This window comes from Rissa tridactyla, chromosome 1, assembly GCF_028500815.1.
Source record: "Rissa tridactyla isolate bRisTri1 chromosome 1, bRisTri1.patW.cur.20221130, whole genome shotgun sequence".
Classification (NCBI taxonomy): Eukaryota; Metazoa; Chordata; class Aves; order Charadriiformes; family Laridae; genus Rissa; species Rissa tridactyla.
The window spans coordinates 62161415-62182212 of NC_071466.1; the positions used below are offsets into that span (position 1 = coordinate 62161415).

The 20798-nt window shown below is 38.9% G+C and overlaps 1 protein-coding gene across 1 annotated transcript in view; it reads right to left on the reverse strand.

Moving 5' to 3' along the window:
• Positions 1 to 19460, reverse strand: part of NALCN (sodium leak channel, non-selective) — a 237154-nt gene extending 217694 nt beyond the window's left edge. Inside the window, exons 1-3 of the mRNA XM_054210711.1 lie at positions 19315 to 19460; positions 9635 to 9789; positions 7124 to 7306 (exon numbers count right to left, since the gene is read on the reverse strand). Of these exons, the coding sequence (XP_054066686.1) occupies positions 7124 to 7306; positions 9635 to 9742 (291 nt within the window). The 5' untranslated portion in view covers positions 9743 to 9789; positions 19315 to 19460. The remainder of the gene's footprint in view (positions 1 to 7123; positions 7307 to 9634; positions 9790 to 19314) is intronic.
• Positions 19461 to 20798: the final 1338 nt, after the last annotated feature.

Consider the following 20798-nt stretch of genomic DNA (forward strand, 5'->3'; position numbering starts at 1 on the left):
TGAATTTTCACCTGAGATATCTGTTACTTGGTTCCTTTTGTTGTCGTGAACACGAATTCTTTCACATCATGGACACAGTTTCCTCAAAGTTTCTCAGATTTTGGCACATTTTACTCTTTGGTTATTTTATTTTATATAATGCCACCAGTGCCATTGTATCTAATACAAGCAATTTACCTGGAATATTTCTCTATCTCCTTATTCCACCTCCTAATACAAAAGCTGAAAGTAAAAACTTCTAATAAAGATAACGTACCTTTAAAGTAAGGTATCCTTACCTTGCTCATACCCATGTGAGATGACTTTCAGAAGATACCTTATTAGAAAGCAGAAGATAATTTTTAAAGGAAATACAAAGCCCTTTCATCACAGGTTAGGCTCCCTGCAATCTTTCAGACGTCTGCTGCTCATCTGTTTCTAGGCTTGACAGTTACCTTTCTTTCTCTAATTTCACCCCACCTCCTTTTTTCAATGAGGAGATCATTTTGGAAACTTTCCTTGAATCAATGAACAGACCTATGTCAAGCACATGTAGTCATGTTCAGAAATGACATATGAGTGGGCACGTAAATGTGAGCTTTGATTCTGAGGGACCGTGAGTCTTGCCAGTTGGGTTACGAGTTGACTCGTGAACTATTTCAACAGACACAAACATTAGTCCATTCATGGTGCTCTCAGAAGCCTGCCAATCAATCAGTAAGTTATGCAGTAGACATAAACTGCATGTAATTGGCAGACCAATTTAAATCTTATTCAAGATACAGTGAAGAAGACTGATCTGCTTTCATTTAAACAGACTTAGAACTTCCTTGATGCAGCTGATTATAGCAGAGCTCTTTCTGACCAAGGAGCCTGAGACATGAAAGAAATCAGAACCAAAGAGTCACCGAACTCTATTCACATCCTGGGAAATAAAGATCATGTAAACAAATCTAGGATCAATTGAAGAAAGTGGAATTCTGAACTAAAGAGATCATAAAAATACTAACGTCAAATTGAATTCAGTAACTTGCACTAAATTTATTATATTTAGTACATGGTGTAGTACTGTGGTGGCCAAAATTGCATTTATTTCTTAGAAGGCTGTATATTCATTCACAGAACCAATGAACTATATTATGGTTGCACACAATGTTAAACTTTTAGATTCTTTATAGAAATATAAATCACCAGTAGCAGGCAGTAAAATCAAGATCATTTCAGCTAAATGTGGAAGTTCCAGTTTAATGATCTCAATGAATCAGATGTTAGTCACTTACCTAGACTTTGCCTGTGTCTGCAAATCTTCATACTCCATATTCTGGCAAGCATCTTATTATATGTTTCCTGATAAACTCCAAGTAACACAGAGTATTTCTGACCTAATAAAATATTACTTAGAGCATAAAAAAGTGATTGCCAAAGAAGTAAATTTATTCTGTGAGAGGTTAGTTGATAACAAACCCATCACTGTTCCCTGTACCAACATAAAAGCGATACCTTACTTCTGCTAAATCTCTGATTCTACGCTGCATTATTCAGCCACCCTGGTACCAGTGGGGCTTTGTGTTTCACGATACTATGATTCAGCCTCTATCTGCTGAACAGATATACCCTAAGTATAGCTAGAGAAAACATTACACCATGAAGATGATCTAAGTTAATGCATTTCCATCTTACATGAGAGAATAAAAAATAAAATTAAACTAAGCAATCTCTTGAAACACCCCTGAAGAATTATTGGACACTACATTTGGACTGAGAGACTTTTAAGTCCATGACAGTATGGTTACTGTTCGTGCTCTCTTGTCAACAATAATTAAAAATAGAAATTTGATTTCATACAATTAAAAATTCCTGTTCCTAAAATTTGTGTCAACGCATAGCCTTTTCCCACATACTATGTTCTGACGCTCTAACTAGTCAAGCAGTCTCATAGCCTTTAAACTTACTTTCAACCACCCCTGAAGTAAAGCTGTACTTTATATATGTTTGTAGGTCTAAGACAAAGAAATAAGATGTATGTGGTAATGTTAAGAGAAGCTCATTCACCATTTTATTAAAATGGCCTTTTTTATTTTACATACTCCACAGCTTTTTTAATGTGTAGAAAGTCTGTGAAATTTACTATTAATCTTTTTAATTTTTTTTCAACTACATTGAAAGAAATCAGGATTTTTAATGTCTAAAACATCAGGTCTTTTTAAGTTGTGTCTGTAACAAAATTTAGTAGACATCTGCTAACATGCGTCATAAGCTATTCCTACAAAAATATTGATGTGGCTAAATCACGTCATCCATTAATTCATGTGCTATCCTGAGAACAGAATTTGTAATGCTTTGAAATCATTAAATGTGTGAGCTACATAGAAAGGTTGCAGAGAAAATACATAACTATGAAAACTCGCATATCTAGGAATCCAATACTTTTTAAAAATAATATTAAAATATTGCTGTACTTATTACAGCATATTTTCATGACTGAAATCCATATTCAAAATTCTTTGCTCATAAAACCCTAATAGATTAAATGTAAATCAAAATAGTAAGCCATAAGAGTTTCTCTTATAACTACTTGAATAACTTGCTCGATGAAATAATTAACAACTTTTAATGGCATCAAACTATTCAGTTCGAGGCCAGGTAGTATTCATTAAAGTTATTCTCTAGTCAGTGATGTTATATATTTACTGACTTTATCTATTTGAAATAGATTTAATACTGTGTACACAGTATTTTCCTGAGCTACTCTATCATTTCACAGTAAGTGCTCGCACAGACCATCATTCTTCAATTTAGAAGACAGTTTATTACAAGCATAAAAACATGTTGTAAGAAACAACTGATTCTGTCTAATTCTCTATTTCTCTCTCATATAAAACCCCACAAAGCATTGCAAGTTGTCTTACTGTACTGTACATATATTTTATATAATGCGGACAGACAACATTAGGTAGACCATTCTAGAATTTTTTATTTAAAAAGACTTCAGTCAGTAAGAAATTATAGCCTGTTATTTCATTACCGGAGATGAGTTCAAGGTAAAGACGGACACATTATTAGGACTAGTTCACTTGTTCATGACAAGTAACAAGAGCCTGCAATACCAAAAACTGTAATACGATTATCATACTTTCAGTGCTTTCTTCCCAGGTAGTGCCTATATATGAATATAATCCATTAGACTGCACATTTATACCCATTTCAATTCTTCCAGAGGAGTCAATCTATCATAACACCTATTAGAAGCAAACACTGTATGACAGCAATAATAAGGAATATCAATATACTGTTTTGAAAACAAAACGACCTACACCCCTGTAGTGGATATATCCCATACTGTGATCTTCTGGTTTCTTTAATATGTGTATTTTGTGCTCCTTGCCAAAACACGGCAGTGGCTACTTTCTTTGTAGGTGGTGGATATCAATATGAGCAGTGCCCTTGTAATGCAAAGAGTCCTCTGTGTCGATTGCCTTTGCAAATGGAACACCCAACAAACACCACTCACAAGGCACGGGCAGCCCAAATTTTGATTAGATTTTACTAGCACAGCAACAACTATTCGGAAGGAAACGTGAGTAAAAAAAGGTACAATCTCACAGCAATGTTTCAGTTTAACTTTCCTTCCAGGATAACAAAATACTTGCATGGATGTATCACCGTATTTTGTCACTGAGTTTACACAAGGGAAGCTTTTTACAGACAAAAGGCTAGGATTTTCAGAAACTACTTTTCTTTTCTAAAGCCCCTGGGAACCAAAGGAAGAAAATTTGTCATTTGTCCTCAGAAGGTGTTAATTAGACATGACTTAACATTTTCAAAATCTTCTTAGCTCAGCTATACTTCCATTGTTATTAATTGGGACTTAAGTGGATGGTGCCTACCTTCTCCATAAATTAGATTTCTCTCTGGACTACAATTTTGCATTAATCATGGTTCAAAAGTTTATTAGCATGTCAATCCCTAAGGCATTTACAGAAATACTGATTTATGGTAAAGTTCAGTAGAACCATATGGCAATACATTCAACGATCCTACGTTCACAAAGTCTTGAATGCACTTAAATTAGGACTACAGTTCATAAACAAATTTCCTTATACAAAGATGTTTCATATACAAACATCTTTAATAAATGCTAATAGGTTTCTAAACAGTGACATATTTTACTTTGATTGCCACTATCTTTGGAAGTCCATGGATCACTGTGTTCTTGGCAGAGTTATAATAGTCAAACAATATTTTCCCTAGAATCCAAAGAGTAAGTCAAATATTTCACTAAAAAAGGATTATTCATTGACTAGCAGTCAAAGAAACAATTTGATAACATATTCAAAGAGCTCTGATTTAACATCTGAAAAAGGCTAATCCAGTTCTAACATTTTTTTATGAAAGCTGCTATACATGGCACAAGCCCATATCCTTTTCCTACAGTTCTATCTTACTCATGTGAGTAATGTGTAGGCACCAGGTTCAGTGAAGCCACCCTTCCCCTTTATTCAGCAATTGTGAGACCACATCCACAAGCCTAATTTTGAGCTGCGTGTAGTTCTGGGCTCCTACAGGGAGGACACAGACTTAATGGAGCAAGCAGAGGGCCGACAAAAAGCTCAGACGGTGGTGCATAAAACGTAGAAGGAAAGAGTGAGAGACATGGCTCTGCTCAGCCTTCAGAAGGTGGCAAAGGGGAGACCTTGTTGCTACCTACAACTACCTAATTGGAGGATACAGTGAAGATGAAGACAAACTTTTATTGGAAGTGCATAGTGGTAAGACAGGACACAAGTTGGAACACGGAACATTCTGATTAAACATTAGGAAAAAAAGTTTTTTCATGAGGTTGGTCAAGCACTGGAACAGCTATCTAGAGACCCTGTCGAATCTTCATCCTTGGAGGAGTCTGAGATTCACCTGGACAACCCAAGCCAGAGGCAACCTCATCTAACTGGACCTCTTTGGGCAGCAGGTCAGACTAGATGACCTCTGGAGGTCCCTTCCAATCTAAGTTATTCTATGACTCCATGAATAGCACCAATTAAAGCACTTTATTTTACTGTAACTATTCACTGATGAATGCTACAAGACATTAAGCTGTAAGCAAATCCTCAGTTGTTAAAGTAACAACAAATGCAGCCATTTTCTACTTAGACTATCGTTGCATAACAGTGGTTATGTCTAATCTATTCTACTGTCTTTAGAGTAAAATGTCAGTGTGCAAACGAAATAATCCCTGTTGTCATCTATAAATGTATTACATGAATTATGGCAATGGAACCAACTCCAGAGAGCTACTCATTCTGTACGGACAGACTCATCAGACACGCTTCAAAGATAAGTTCATCATATGATGATCAAAGATAAGTTCACCATATGATGATCAAAGATAAAGTCACCTATGAGAAGTGGCTGAGGACTCTGGGTCTGTCTAGTTTGGAGAAGGCTGAGGGGTGACTTCATTGCTCTCTGCAGCTTCCTGAGGAGGGAAATTGGAGAGGGAGGTGCGGACCTCTTCTCCCTGGGATCCAGTGATAAGACATGTGGGAACGGTTTAAAGCCGCACCAAGAGAGGTTTAGACTGGACATTAGGAAGCATTTCTTTACCAAGAGAGTGATCACACACTGGAACAGGCTTCCTAGTTTAAGAGGAAAACCTTAAAAACACAACTTAAAAACACACATTAACTTTTGGTCAGCCCTGAAGTGTCCAGGCAGTTGGACTAGACAATCAATGTAGGTCCCTTGCAACTGTCCCTTCCAACTATTCTAATCTATTCTAGTCTATTCTAGTCTAGTCTCGTCTCGTCTATATTCACAAACCCACAAATTTAAACAGCACAGTGAAAGATGATTAGAATACGCAGCAACATATTATTCATAGTCCCTAGGTTCAACTGTGAACGAAGATGGTATTTCCACACACAAAAGCTGAGAAATCAAGCTTGATACAAAAGTCAGCCTGTTGGCCTCCCCTCCCTCTCTCTGCATTAATATCCAGGTGCCCATTTCTTTGCAAAGTCTGTACTGGCTGTAACAGTAACTTGTTCTTCCCACGCTGTTCAAATGTGCATGCTGGTCATCAATTCCCCATTCAGGACCCTGTGTCCTCATCTTCACATGCTTAATGGACACCTCGCAATAAGAAAATACAGGTAGTGGCCCATAACAGCACTTCACAAAGGACTACTTTGGCCTTACGGAACATATGCAGATTTTTCTCAAAATCATCTTATTTCGGAAAATTTTCTTAATATTAGTATTGATGAGACTTTATTTCTTACTATTAATATTTATTAAGTATGACAACATAATAGCTTCATTTGGCAGTGAACAAAAAACTGCAAACTCAGAACAAACCGAAGACCTAAGTACAACTTCAGATGTCTCTGGAGTCACTAGACCTTTCCGAGAGTGAAAGGGAAGGATAACACACTGATGATCTGTTCTGTGCAATAGTGACATAGTTGTATCGTCAATAAGGTCTGCAGATGGATTTTCTATATGTAAGCTGGATTTGTATCTTTTTATAGAAGACTGGAAACAATCAGTAAAATAATGCTACAAAATAATGATTGCTGGAAAATCCTGCAGTTTTACATTCTCCAGTATCATATCTACTTACACAAATTAGTCCAGCAACAACAGTAAACATATGATGACGGAAGTATTTGTTTACCTATGTGCATTATATTACGGAAAAAAAATCAGTAAAGCAAGATAACTGTCTCATTTAGCTCACAGTAAGACATATGTTCTTATTTAAATAAAGTAACCACACAACACATCCAGCCTTCTGAAATGAAAATCAAAGTTCTAAGTCCATATATGGATCTCTAGACATTTACAATATATATGTATGTAACTTATTTTTCCTTTCATTCTTCATATTAATACAATGAAACTACCTATTTCCTTAGCAGGAAACCATTATTATGAATGTTGCTGTTATATTTGGGGGGTATTAAACGTGCAGTACAGCTGCACCTTTGTCAATCTGTCTTTTCAGTTTATATGCCATGGTGTTGCACGCAGTTAAAAACAATCGAAGCAAAAAGAGCTGAGAAGTTAAAAAAGAAAGATCAACTGTCACCAGCATATATTCAGATAATTTTCTTAAGCACATGTAGAATACTGTTTAAATGCTTACCTTAACTATCCCACGAATATGCATTTTTGCTATCATCTCTGCAGTGTAAAGAAACATCAATAGAGTATCAAGAGCAAATGTCACATATTGGAGAGGTGGATAATGCTCAAAGGTCTTTGGAGTGTTCATACAAACAGAAATAACACTGATGATGGCACAGATTCGCAGTAAAGAGTGCACCCACTGAAAAAAAAACCAAGACAATGGGAGATTGCTTTGATGTTCAAAAAAAGCTCAAATATTGAGCCTCCACAACTTGTACTGGCACTTTTTGTAAACACACATTTGCATTTTTCTTTTATATCATGACCCACATATTAAAGTTCTTAATCCAAAACTAAGTCCTTCTGACTTTATTTTGAGATATATATATACACACACACATATATGTGTATATACACATATATAATTTTATTAGTTAATTTGGGAGGTTCTATAATTCAGAAACCAAGAATTAAGAGCCAGGAAACTGAGAATTAGGATTCTATCATTTCTACTTTGCAGCTTTTGTAATCCCATTTCTTTTAAAATGGCAACTTGTCACATTTATATGCAGACAATATGTAGAATCAGTTGATGTTACAAATTGGGTGAATACATTAAATGAAAATATCTGTGGAAAATTTTAGTTCTGCATTTAGATGAACTGATTTTTCAATCAGGTTACAATTCCAAAAATTATGTAAGAGGCATGAGGATTAAAAGCATCCTTCCATTTATGAAAAGAATAAATATAAAAGAGACCATGTCACAGAAAGCTACTTCTTAATATCAGGATTCAGTTTTGTTCCAAACAAGTTTTGTTGCTATATGAGAACAGTTCCTTTCTCTGACTACATAGGTCTCGGTCTCACTAAAATCATTATTAATAAAGCTGATACTCAGTGCCAGTCACAGCGAGAGGTCTAACACAGGTCTATTTCTAAGTAGAATGTATCAACACAGGGGCTTAAGGTTGGATTTTTTTTCTTTTAAATCAAAACACCATTGAAACATCTTAAAGCCAGACAAATGAAATGAATCAGAGTTGGTAAGGTTGTATCTATGAAAACAAGAAGTAAAAGAAGACACTTCAGCAAGAAAAAAATAATCCAAACAAAAAGCACTGAAGTAAAGTGTATTTACAGAAATTTTTCATCTGAGGAAAAATTCCACGCTCATTTATACCACCTCAGACCTTTTGATATCAAGAAGACTTAAGAACGCTCACCTAATTTAATGCTCACTGTACGCTCACCTAAGTGTAATGATATTTGACCTGAAGTGAATAGCTCTATCATTTGCTTACTCTAAGCCCAAATTAATAATTTGGAAGTGGAAGGCACCTGATGAACGATCTCTTATGTCTTATTAATACCCACTTTGTTTTAAATCTTGTTTCAACTGGAAAATTTAACATTAATATTAAAGTGTGGCTGATACAAAAAATGTTGTCTGCCACAGTAAAATGTTGATATTATACATGCTAAGCAATATACAACTAGTCCATCAGCATGACAAGAAAAAAATTATTCCATCAAGAAGTCATGTACAGTGTGCTCAAAAACATAGGTAAATAACTCAATATATATTTCTGCAACGACATTTTGAGCTTATTACAGCAGTCAGCATGTAAATTCTATTTAAGATTACTTCACACGAATTAATACCCAGGTGTTGTCTTGTAAATGATTTAGGTGTTAAAACTCAGCAGCAAAGCTGAGGGGATCTAGCATCCATACCACAATGGGATGGCAGTTCCATTAAATGAATGTAATGCTAACAACGTGTAATGCTAACAAGGTAAAAATTCATACACTTTAAGAAAATGCGAAAATGCCTTTTCTGCAAAAGTATGAATCATTCAAAATACAGACATCTTGGATGCACGACTGCTGAATAAACAATTTCATCATGATAAACATATTTACATGGTAAAGGCTTTTTCTTAATACTGCACATTCTATTAATAAGTCCACTCCCAAAGAAGCTGTCCCTAGTTTCAAGCTGCCAGACACTTTTACTCCTTTCTATTGCTTAAGGCAGGTTGTAGCTTAAATGATACCAGAAAAAATGTGAGCTGTACTTCAAAATAACCAGTCAAAATACACTTTTATATTAGTAAGTGATGTAAAAGGAGATTGGAAAGTCAAAAGTGATGACTGCTGGCTACTATTTTGGCAACGTTCCTTTTGACATCCTTTTCAAAAGCTCATTTTACGAACTTAACTTCTAATTTCAATAAACACGTTAAGAACCAGAGACACTGAAAGGATGGCTGTTCAAAAACAATCAGTAGATGAACTGGTTGGCAAACACTATTTGATCATCCTCATCAGTCTGCAACAACCAAAAGAAACATTTTTTATTTAGTTTTGGACTTTTTGAAAAAAACAAACTGGTAGATTAGCAACTGTAGCTCAATACTTGTTTCTGACAAACACCTATTTCAGAATCTTTTGTGGAATTCATGTTTCAACAATACAAGCCACATTTAACTTAAAATTAGTAACTACAGAAACAGATACCTACTGGTTTGTTAATCCACAGAATATCTGCATTGTCTGACAAAGATTCATCAGGACCAAAATCTGTAACTGGCTGGGCTTCCACCCTTGAACTTTGTTTCCTTTTTAGCATCCTGAAGTTAGCTTTTGTTATCTATAATCATGAAACCTCCAAACCTCCTTGGGGAGAAAAAAAAAGAGAAGACATTAATTCACTAAAACCATTTTATAATGCATTTTGAACAGTTTTATAAATAACCTAAAGCGGTTTTATTTTCATGCAAACTGCTTTTGTACTTACTGATTAACAGGATCTTCATTTTATTAAAAAGCTTTGCCTATATAAATCACTGACATGACTCTTGTTAGTTTACAAAAATTTACATAAAGGTATGCGATGCAAACAATTGGCAGAAAAATTTGCAATATGGAAAGAATGCTATTGCTGTGAACTTAAACCTAGAGTAATCATTGGATGGATTTGACCTGGAGCCATTTAATTTTATAGTGACATTTCCATTTATTACACTAGGCTAAGATAAAGCCCAACAAGCCAAAGGCAAACAGGCGATGTTAAGCAGCCAACAGATGTTAATGTTCTTTACTGAAATCAGAAAAGCCTTTTGCTATATACTACTATTAACATGTATTTTTCTATCACTTTTTTTTTATGTTAGCAATTATCTATCCAACAGCCATTTAGTTGGCTCTCTCCGGGGCTTGTGTTGGCACATGGAAACTCTGAGGAAAATGTGTTGCTTCCACAAGGTCAGGCCAAGTCTGGACATTCTTGTGTGGATGGCACAGACTGAGCCTTCTATAAGCTCAGCGATGTGAGAGACACAACTAGCAGATACACCACAAGAGCGGAAGGCTAGAACTTACTATTGATTTTCCCAAAGACACACTCCAAGGAGGAACAGTCTGCCCAGCTGGGAGCACAGGACATGCACCAGAGCTGTCATTCATGAAATACAATCCCTTAGGGATTATTTTTCAGGAAAGTGAAGGAGAAGGGGAAAGGTAGGTCCTGGGACCTTGTTCTGCACCTTTACTCTGGGTCAAGTGTGGTTTGTAGGTGACAGTAAACTTTTGAAAAGTTTGTCAAAGCTAGTATAAAATACAATCATAGAATGGTTTTGGTTGGAAGGGACCTTTAAAGATATCTACTCCACTCCCCCTACCATAGGGAGGGACATCTTTCACTAGATCAGGTTGCTGAAAGCCCCGTCCAACCTGTCCTTGAACACTCTCAATGATGGGGCATCCTCAACTTCTCTGGGCAGCCTGTTCCAGTATCTCACCACTCCCATCATAAAAAAATTTTTGCTTATGTCCAATCTAAATCTTTCAGTTTAAAACTGTTGCTCCCTTGTCATGTCACTACAGGCCCTGGTAATTACAGGCCCAAGTACCACAGTGATGACTGCAACATGAATGCAAGAAACACTGTCCTCAATTAGCTGGAGGCTCAGGACTGCAGAAGTGCCCACATACTGGGTCTCAGTTGGCCTTTTCATCACACAGGCTGCTGCTTCATGTCCAAACCCTATGCAGCTATACATCCTTGGCTGTCTCTTCTTTTAGCTATTATGGCAAACACAACCTATTAATTTTCTTCCAAGTCCCTCAGAGTCTACTCCTACTTGGTTCAGATTCAAGAGGTCAGCTCCTATCTCTGTAATTCCCTTGCTACATTTTCAGGAGGGTTCTTCTGTGGTTTCTCCCATGGTGTCTCTCCATACATGATGAACTCCCTACCTGAGCTCCTTGCAAGCTTCTACAAACTTTTTCCAGTACCTTGTTTTGTATCTATCATTAAAATAAAACTCCTGATCATGATGTTAGTATGACCTTGTGTTTTCTTGCCTATACGCACCTATCTCGTATCTCCTGTCTAATATTTAAAAACCAAGTCTATACCATTGGTTTGTCTTTTTATAGACCATAAAGCAACAGGGTCACGGTCTTGGACTGATGGTCCCAGCTGGAGGAGCTGACATTATGCAATAATTGATTTTTTAAAATAAACAGAAATTATATAAAGGCACCAAATATGGGACAACTTCTGACACCTTTGTGTTGGTCAGTCACACCAAGCTTCGCACAAGTGAAACTGCTAAGCTGTCACTAAAAATATCCAAATGTTTTAAAAGGAACATTATAAATTAATAGTCTTTCTCTAACAAATGAAGACCAAAATAATATCCATACAAGTTGTATGTTCTCTTAATCCTCATGCTCAAGCTTCTTTCCAACTTCTTTCTTATAACTGAATTCACCACTTCCTCCTCTTAGCAATTTTTCCTACTTTCTCCTATTTATTTCTAAGCCTAATGTATTGACCTATTTTCTCTGCTTGGACCAAAGCATAACTAGAAACGCTTGAAGCCTCAGAGATGTTGGTGTACTTTTTGAGGTCATGAAGCCTTGAAATGGCTACATTTAGCACAGTGATAAGAAATTTACTGCAATGTCTTGGGAGCTGCATATCTTAAGAACTTAGGGGAAAAAAAAGAAGGCACTTTCTGAAATGTTTCTTGCAAATATGTTCTATTGGAAACTGTTACTCAAAAGCTAATCAGTGAATTAGCAAAATAATAATTTTATCTTTACTGTTTCTGGTAATGGCTATGACAGTACTCCTAGTAAACTCTTAAGAAAACATGTACCAATAAATAGAGGTCAGTAAGATAAGTACAATCAATAAATATGAGAAAAGGCTCAGGATATGAAACACTGACAAGCCACTACTGATTTTTTTTTAATAAATGACACTCTAAATAACAAGCTATGGCCATTTGGGGAAGAAAGTACATAATTACTAACTGCCTATTAGAGAGGCTCTGTTATTTTTATGCTTTTCTCTGTAGTGCTTATTTATACATCTGATGTGTAGGAAGATTAACCATATCCTTCTAATGAAACTCCCATTTACCCTGTTACCCAGTGCCTCTTTTTTTTTTTTTTTAATTTATTCTGACACAGAAAATATCATGAACTTCAGATGTCCATAATGGATTCAGTTCATGTACTTAAACGTTGTGACTAAAGAGATCAGAATTCTTATTTTTAAGAGGAGGCCCTGAATAAACAGATCGCCATGTATATAAATCCAATGGAAGGGAGGAAATGTTTATGGAATATAAGAACTAGCTTGTTTACTTACTTGAAATGAGCAGAAATGCCCACAAAAAAATGCAGAAAAAAGACCAGAAGCCAAGAATCTTCTGGAAATGGTCTTTAGCAAGATTATTCAAAGTATAGCACAATAGCTCTCAAGCTTTTATGCAATTTTTTGTTGTTCTCACTACTTTTATTTTTCCAGGGAACACACAGGCTCTTACATGCGTCTCTTCTGTAGAGCAACTCAAAACCCGCTGCAGCCTTGGGACTCTGCCATGTGTGTAAAAAATTTTAACTCTTGGATTACAATCGCTTTTGCACCTGTTTCTGCAAGGGGGAACCAGCTCAAAGATAAAGAGGAGGAAAGGAGCTGTGCACCGACTCCTTACAGCGTGTGACACGCAGTGAGCGCCACACCAAGCTGTGCTAATGGGGAGGCTGCAGTCCTCCCCAACCCCAACTACAAACCCACTCCTGCAGTTCCCACATTGATTCCGACACACATCATTAAGTCTTTCTTTGATCACAACCTGTTATTAACATGAAAAGCTTAATACGCTCTCTAGGATATATTTCTAGCTCCAGAGTTTTTAAGAAATATTGGGTGCAGGCAAGGAGAGGTTTTGAGAGACGAAAATATCACAGAGTTTTGGGGCTATTTCCACTACACATTTCTTTGCAGTATTTTCTTTACAGTAGTAATGAAAATCCACAGCGCAGGTATCAACTTTCTCTGGGAGGAATGCAGTGTCTCTGCTTTTAAATCTCTCCTCTATTTTTAGAAGCAAAGACAAAAGACAAAGGAAGAAAACTAAAAAGAAAATTACTCACACTCTGAGCCCCTTCAGATCCTTTTGGTCAGCCTTTTCTATCCCTCTCTCTCCCTGAACTTGCACATATGTTCAGCAACCGCTACACTGTCTAAAACCCCCACCAACCACTAAATTTGCAGCTTCTGATGAAACTGAAGTATAATACCGCAATAGCTGGAGAAGTTAAGACCCACTGTGCACTTGGGAAAAAAAATCTGAAGAAGGTCTAATCCCAGTTTGTGATATCCACGCTAACTACAAGACACTCCTGATGATGGAAGTTTGCACTTCCTACAAAAATCAAAAGACAAATTTAAAAAAGCGGCTGATCTTACACATCAAAAGCTGAGAAATCTGTGTCTCATTTATAAACCAAGCTCACCGTTTACAGCATAATCTGCTCAAGAAATCTCTATCACAAAGTCAGGAAAACATGCTTATAAATGCTCTGGTACACAAAGAAAGCAGCTGAAAAATGACTTCACAGAAAAATAAACAGGAAAATAAAGCAGATATTCCTACCTACGACTTATGGAGAGAGATTAAAAAACAGAAAAATCCTCAGAATCAGCAATGTCTGGCTTCCAACATATGTCTTTCTCACTGTCTATTGACTTTGTCACCTGAGATCATGTAAGCACCGAACGTCCTCCCAGGGCTGGCCACCTAAAAGCATTCTCTTCAACACCAATTCTCTCTTCTTTGAAAATGTCAGCTCACTTCCAACTTTTCCCAGAGCTGGGACACACAAAGTGGCACACACACTTCCAAGAGAATAATTATCTTTGAACCTGTTATTACCTGTGAAAGCTAAAATGAGTGACAGGAAAAGGACGTGAACACCCATACATATAGCATGATGACAAATCACCATTTCCATATTATACATTAAAAAAAACCAAATCAAACAAAAGGCTACCTTGAAGAAGAAAATGCTCTTAACCACAGTATGCAATATATGGCTATAGGAAAAATCTAAGTTCTCATTCTTTCATCTCAATAGCCTTCTCCTTTCCCTCTTAGCAAACTGTTGCTGTTTCTCTATTGCCTGCTCCCTCCATCCCCACGTTCTTCCGTCCCTGCTTTTGGGTGCAGTTACAGGTGAACAGCATTTCAGTATTGTTTTCATGTAGCAAAATATTTGAAGTGGGCAAGTTATGTACATGACAGTACAGATATACTTAATTTGAGAAGGGTGAAGACAGAATTCCAATGGATACAATCACATGGCACATGCCACTATGGGTGTTACTAACTCCTAACTGGTTTCAAGGAAAAACTTATTTCAGTACGTTTTCTCTCTGTGTGGTATTGTTATTGCATCTGATAATATGTCCTAAAAGATCTCTTTGTTATTTTGAACACAGTATACTGCTAACAGTTGATGGAGCTTAAGTATTTATTAAAATCAAACAAGATTCTTCACAAAGAAGGTATATCGAAGGGAATACCCTAAAAATGAGCTACATTCACATTTTCAAATAATTTGGATACAGGTAGGAAAGAACAGCTGGTACTTACTAACAGGAGCCCAGGTCAAAAATACTGGACTGGGGTTCATGAGTTGAGGAAGGTTTAACAATTTCCTAAGGCTGCCAGTGTAACAACATCTTGTCTGAAAACAGAGAGGTGTCCAGACTTTAGCTCTTTGCTCCCAATACATCTCCGTTGTCTTATTATCGGCTAAGGACAATGCTTACACAATATTTATTTCTTAAATGTAAATTCTTCCTCTCAGACCTAGCCAAAATAATTCAGACCTGCTCAGCAGACAGAATCAAATATCACATTTCATACAAAGGCAGATCTCATGTGAGCCTGATATACAGCCTACCACTATTATCACATAATGTCATAACACAAGTCCTTTTTACTATAAGGCTTCTAACATTCGGAAGATGCAATTTTGAAGAAGCTATGCATATACATGGTGCCATGATGCAGCCAGATAATGAACTTAATAATTTTAAATAAAATCGGTTTGATTTTTGACATTTTTCAATTGAGAAATTGGATTGAGTGAAAGGAAAAAACAACTGAAGATGATTTTTCAAATGGTACTGTTAGACCACACCATGGCACATTCCACCACACCACTTCTTTTACACGCAAAGCAGAGACCAAGGTACTCAAAAGCTACTTCTCTAGTAAAGAGTAGGCACTCTCTCACATTTCACAGTCCAAGCTCCCCAAGTATCCTGAAAGGAGAGACACAACTGAGCGTGAAGTGGCTACTTTCCTGCACAAGTAACCATTTTTTTCTTTCAGTGGAAACCAAAGCACGGGAGCGGCGAGCACCCTCTGTCTCCCTCCAACATGTTGTCCATTGGCATGACCGGACAACAGGACAGCTTTCCAAGCCCTGCTATTTAAATATACCCTTAGATATTACTCTCTTAGAATGGCTGATGAAAATATTAAAATTTAATGATGGACACTGAATGAACAGTAATTATATGTAGAGAATATACTGATAGCAATGTATTCCCTTTATGGATACATAGCATGATTTAACAGCTAGATTTCTTCAAAAGTTCACTTTGACTGTGCTTCCCTAAGATTAGTCTACTGCAGTTTGGTCTATATGCAATCCTTAAAAGCCCATAGCCGACAAAGATGTGCAGCAAGATGCTTAGTAAGAATCATGTCAGGAAAAATACGAGAGCGATATTCTGGAACTTGTTTTTGTGGTCTACTCATCTTCAGGTCAAAATTGTGTTGTAGCCCTCCGTGAAAGGGGGCAGGAAGAAGCAGGTGATTCTTTGAGAGGATTCAGGGAGCACCCCATCCGCTCTCTAAAATACCCCAGTAACCTGCTATGAATAGTGCAGATCTATTTTTTCAGTGTTTTAAGGAAAGGGTTGAGGGCATCCTTCCCAGAATGACGCAGGGGTGGAAAGGAGCTTCTCTGTAGGCAGACGGCTGGCAGCATGCCTGCTTAAGTGATTATTTTAATGTTGCTGGGATTTTGTTGAACCACTAATTACATGTTAGTGTGCCTAGAACCTTGTATACACATCTTTTCATAATTTAAATTGAAATACATTAAAAATTAAAATAAATACTGGTTATATTCTTTTAGCATTGTTAAAACTTTTGCTAAAATAATTATTTAAGAAATTTGACTATTCTAGATCATCTTCCCAAATTAATCACTTGCCATCATTTAAGGAATTGCCAGTGAAACAGTTAACACCAATATATTTCAAACTTGAAATCCTGAAAACAAAATTAGGACTCTTCCTTCTTATTCTCTTATCTTTCCTTTAAAACATGCCATACCCATTCTCATTGCTGCGGGGCAGTTCCTAGAAGTTGCAGCCATAAACTTTGCTACTGTACTACCACCTTCATAAACACAATGATTTAATGTAATGCACCAGGAAGAAAGGCCAAACCCAACGCCTTTATTTTGGGGAAAAAATAAATGGAAAACTGAGATCACAGAATCAGAAGCGAACACGGGGTGGAAGGACCTCAGCAGGTCTCTAGTCCAATCTCCTCTCAAACAGGGTCGACTCTGGTGTCAGAGTTGCAGTTTACTCAGGTTACTCCAGTCTGGTCTTGAAAACCTCCAACAATGGAGACTGTAAAATTTCTTTGAGCATTTTGTTCCACTGCTTGATTGTCCCCATGGTGGGGAAAAAAAAAAAGAAATGAAAGATAAAAATATCACAGAAAATAAAGAAAGGAAAAAGAAAAAGAAATTACCTAGTAGAACTAAGACAATTTGCAATTGTAGTCTAGAAGTGGTGCCTCCCAAAGCAAGACACTTATCAGTACTTAACCAATACAGCAAACTTCAAATGAAATAAAAGAGGCTACGGAGTTAAAGAAAGGGTAAATAGAAAAAGACTGAAAGGGAAATAAAATATGATTCAACTCACAATGGCCACATTAGGCTGACTTTGCTCTTTACCTCCAAAAAGATTTCATGCTCAAACTCTACAGGACTTCCAAGTCATTTTCCAACGATGGAAGTATTCTATTAGTAACACAGTAAAAATAATTTGTGAATGCAACACCTCTATTTTACTCATAAACACATCAAAAATCTTGTTACATCAAAAATCTTGTTTTCAACTGCCTGAATTCCTAAATACCTAGGACAGTGGGGAGGAAACCCAAATCCCCAGGAGACATTAACAGTTCTATCTCATCATGAGATACTTATGCCTTAAGGAGACATTCTTATCCATGGAAATCTGAGACTCTCCACCTCTCCCAGAGCTTGGTCCAGCAGCCCTTTACTCCCTACAACACAGCTTGATACTGCTCATCTCCTGTGGCAAAGGTTTAAGACCTGAAACCTCTGTGACTCAAGACCTGGGCTGGATGAATGCCACATAGGTCTACATAGTGTTCACCGTCCAGCAACGTCCAGAAGCTGGAAATAAGTCAAAACAGAGTAAGGTGTATTTCCAGGAGGTATAGCTTAAATGGGAATGAACTGCAATGGGCCAAATTTCAGATTAAAAAAAAACCAGACACATCAAACAAAAAGACTATGGCTCTACATTTCTAAAGCACGAATGACATGCTGATTGTTAGGGCTTTAAAATTTCATTTTAAAACACAGTATCAGGCTCAACCGGTTGAACAAAAATTCCCCCAACTGTTCCTAAAAGCCTCCAAAGGTATAGGCATGAACTTGCAGAGAGCTGGAGTCTTCTGGGAGTCAGTAAGAACAACTCAAAGAAATGTAATTTTTTTCTCCCTCCATTAAAGTTTCTTAACTTTGTGATTTATGCAGCAAAACTTAGCTCACTATTAATATGTATTGTTTCTCTGTTGGTCACTTAGAGGGCAGGTGGGATGCAGCTGCTGAGGAAGGAAATGAAAAGCGAAAGGGGCAATGAAATGAAACAGGAAATTGAAGATGCTTGCGACAAAACCCCGAAAAGCTCAAATAGCATTTAGTTAGTATTTTCTCACTTTGAATATCTCCTTTATGTGTGACTCAGAAAGCAACAAGGGGTAACCAACCAAATCACAGCTGACTTAAAAGCTACATCTGCACGGAAAGGCCATCAGAAACCTCCATGCTTCCCAGAAACGTGCGGGACTGTTCTGTCATGTGCGGGAGTGCTACAATAAAAAGATGCCAAAGCAAACAAAACAACACAAAAATAACGTTAAGCACCTCTCTCCCCACTCAATAAACAGCGTTGAGGCCCCTGAAATGGCAGGCCAAGGATGACTGACCTCAGGCCTAGGTTCGCGCTCTCTCCAACCACGACAGCCCCTGCCAACCAGGCGCAACCTCCCGGGGCGGGGGGGGAGGCAGCTTCCCACATGGCCTCGGCCCCTCCAAGCACCACCACCCCCTCGTTAAAATGAGTGCACCCCCCGCACTATGATAAGGGTAAGAGGCCTCTTCGCCCCACGGGCCCTGCTCTGCCTCAGTAACGAGGCGAGGCACGTTTTCGCCCCACTGAGGGATGCTGAAAGAGGCGGCGGGGGCAGGCCCAGAGGCCGGCCCGGAGCGCCCCTTCCCACCGCGGGAGAGGACGGTGGGGGCGGGCGATGAGAAGGCCGCCGCCGCCCCTGCTCCCTCTCATCACCCCCCCCCCCGCCCCGCTCCCGGCGGAGCCGGCCAGGCCCCTTGCTGCGCCCGTCCCCTCACCGTGCACCACCGGGAGAGCCACGGCGGTTGCCGGCGATAGAGGGGGCCGGGGGGGGAAAGGGGGCGGGGAGGAGCCGGGGCCCACCGCGTCCCGAGCCGAGCGCCGCGCAGCAGGGTCCGCGCCCGGCGCCGCCGACCTACCGCCAGCATCTCCCTTCATGGCGCGGTCGGGAGGGGGCCGCCGCCGGCCCCCGCCGGTGTGTTGAGGTGTTTAGGGGGATGTGTGTGTGTGTGTGCGCGCCTGCCTCCTCCTCCCCGCGGTGGATCGGGGCGACGGGGCCCGCCCGGCGGCGGCGGCCGCGCTCGGTCTCTCGGCAACGGCGGCGGGCGGCCGCGGGGACGGGGAGGCGTGGGGGTGGAGGGGTGGGGAGGGAGCGGGTGAGGAGGAGACGGTACTGACTGCACACAGGCACGTTAAAAATACAATAATAATAAAATAAAACAACCACCACCCTCGAGTTGCTAAAGCCTCACGGTTGTGAAGAAATACGGCTTAACGGCTTGGGGGGCCGGGTGGGGAGGGGGGAGCCCACGGCGATCCCCTCACGCAAAACGGTCCCGCGGCGGCTTTGAGCTGGGCTGGCTGAGACCCGAAACGGGCAAGTGGCCCGCGGAGTGAGGAGGAGCCCATGGGGAGGTTAGTTAGCCCCGCCGAGGGTGAGCAGGCACCGCCGACCATCAGTAGGGTTTCGTTTGGGGGTTTGTTTTCTTTTTTTTTCTCCTCACGTTGGTCAAGTGCTAGGACGGTTTTCTTATTGTGGTATCTTATTTTGTGCATCTCAAGGCTTTTTTAGTACTTGTGCATTCTTTGCCACCGCAGAGCGTTTACTTCACTGGTAGCATCAGCCTTAATTAGGTCTGGTTAATTTTCAAACTACTGAAGAGACAAAGAAAAGCTCAGTCTTGAGCTCCGCGGTGAAATAAACCCATAAAATAGCATCACCTTTTGTTAAGAGATACCGCAAATAAATTAATAAATAAATAAAGTAATAAATACTTGGAAAATGGTTTCCATAAATGAATTCACCGTGTTCAAGGCCAGGCTGGATGGGGCTTTGAGCAGCCTGGTCTAGTGGGAGGTGTCCCTTCCCATGGCAGGGGGTTGGAACTAGATGATATTGAAGGTCCTTTCCGACCCGAACCATTCTATAATTCCGTGTTCCGGTCTGTATTTTATCTTCTTTGACAAAAAAAAAGGTAAACATTTGAAAATCATACTTTGTCTTTACATGGTACCAGTTGATTGGAAATAATGTGAGCCCATAGCCTTCCGGAGCTTGCAAAATTAGCAAAATTAAAGATGTAATCCTATAAATGCAGTTGTTGCTATGATGGCATTAAAGACATGGAATAGGATTTGAAAAACAAAACCGTTAGCAAAATACCCCGGGAAAGCAGAAGGAAAGTGTATGGCATAAATTGTATTAGGTTCCTTCAGATTTTATCTGTTTGACGTTTACAACAAAAAGTAATAAGCCAGTTAGGGAGCTGGCTTTAGGATTATGGATGCAGTCCTGCCAGCGCTTACATATGTACATTATCAGCATTAGCAATTCCAGTAAATTTAAGCACCTAATTTTAGTGTTTGCAGGACTAGTGTCTTTGATAGCAATCAGCCAGCTGGT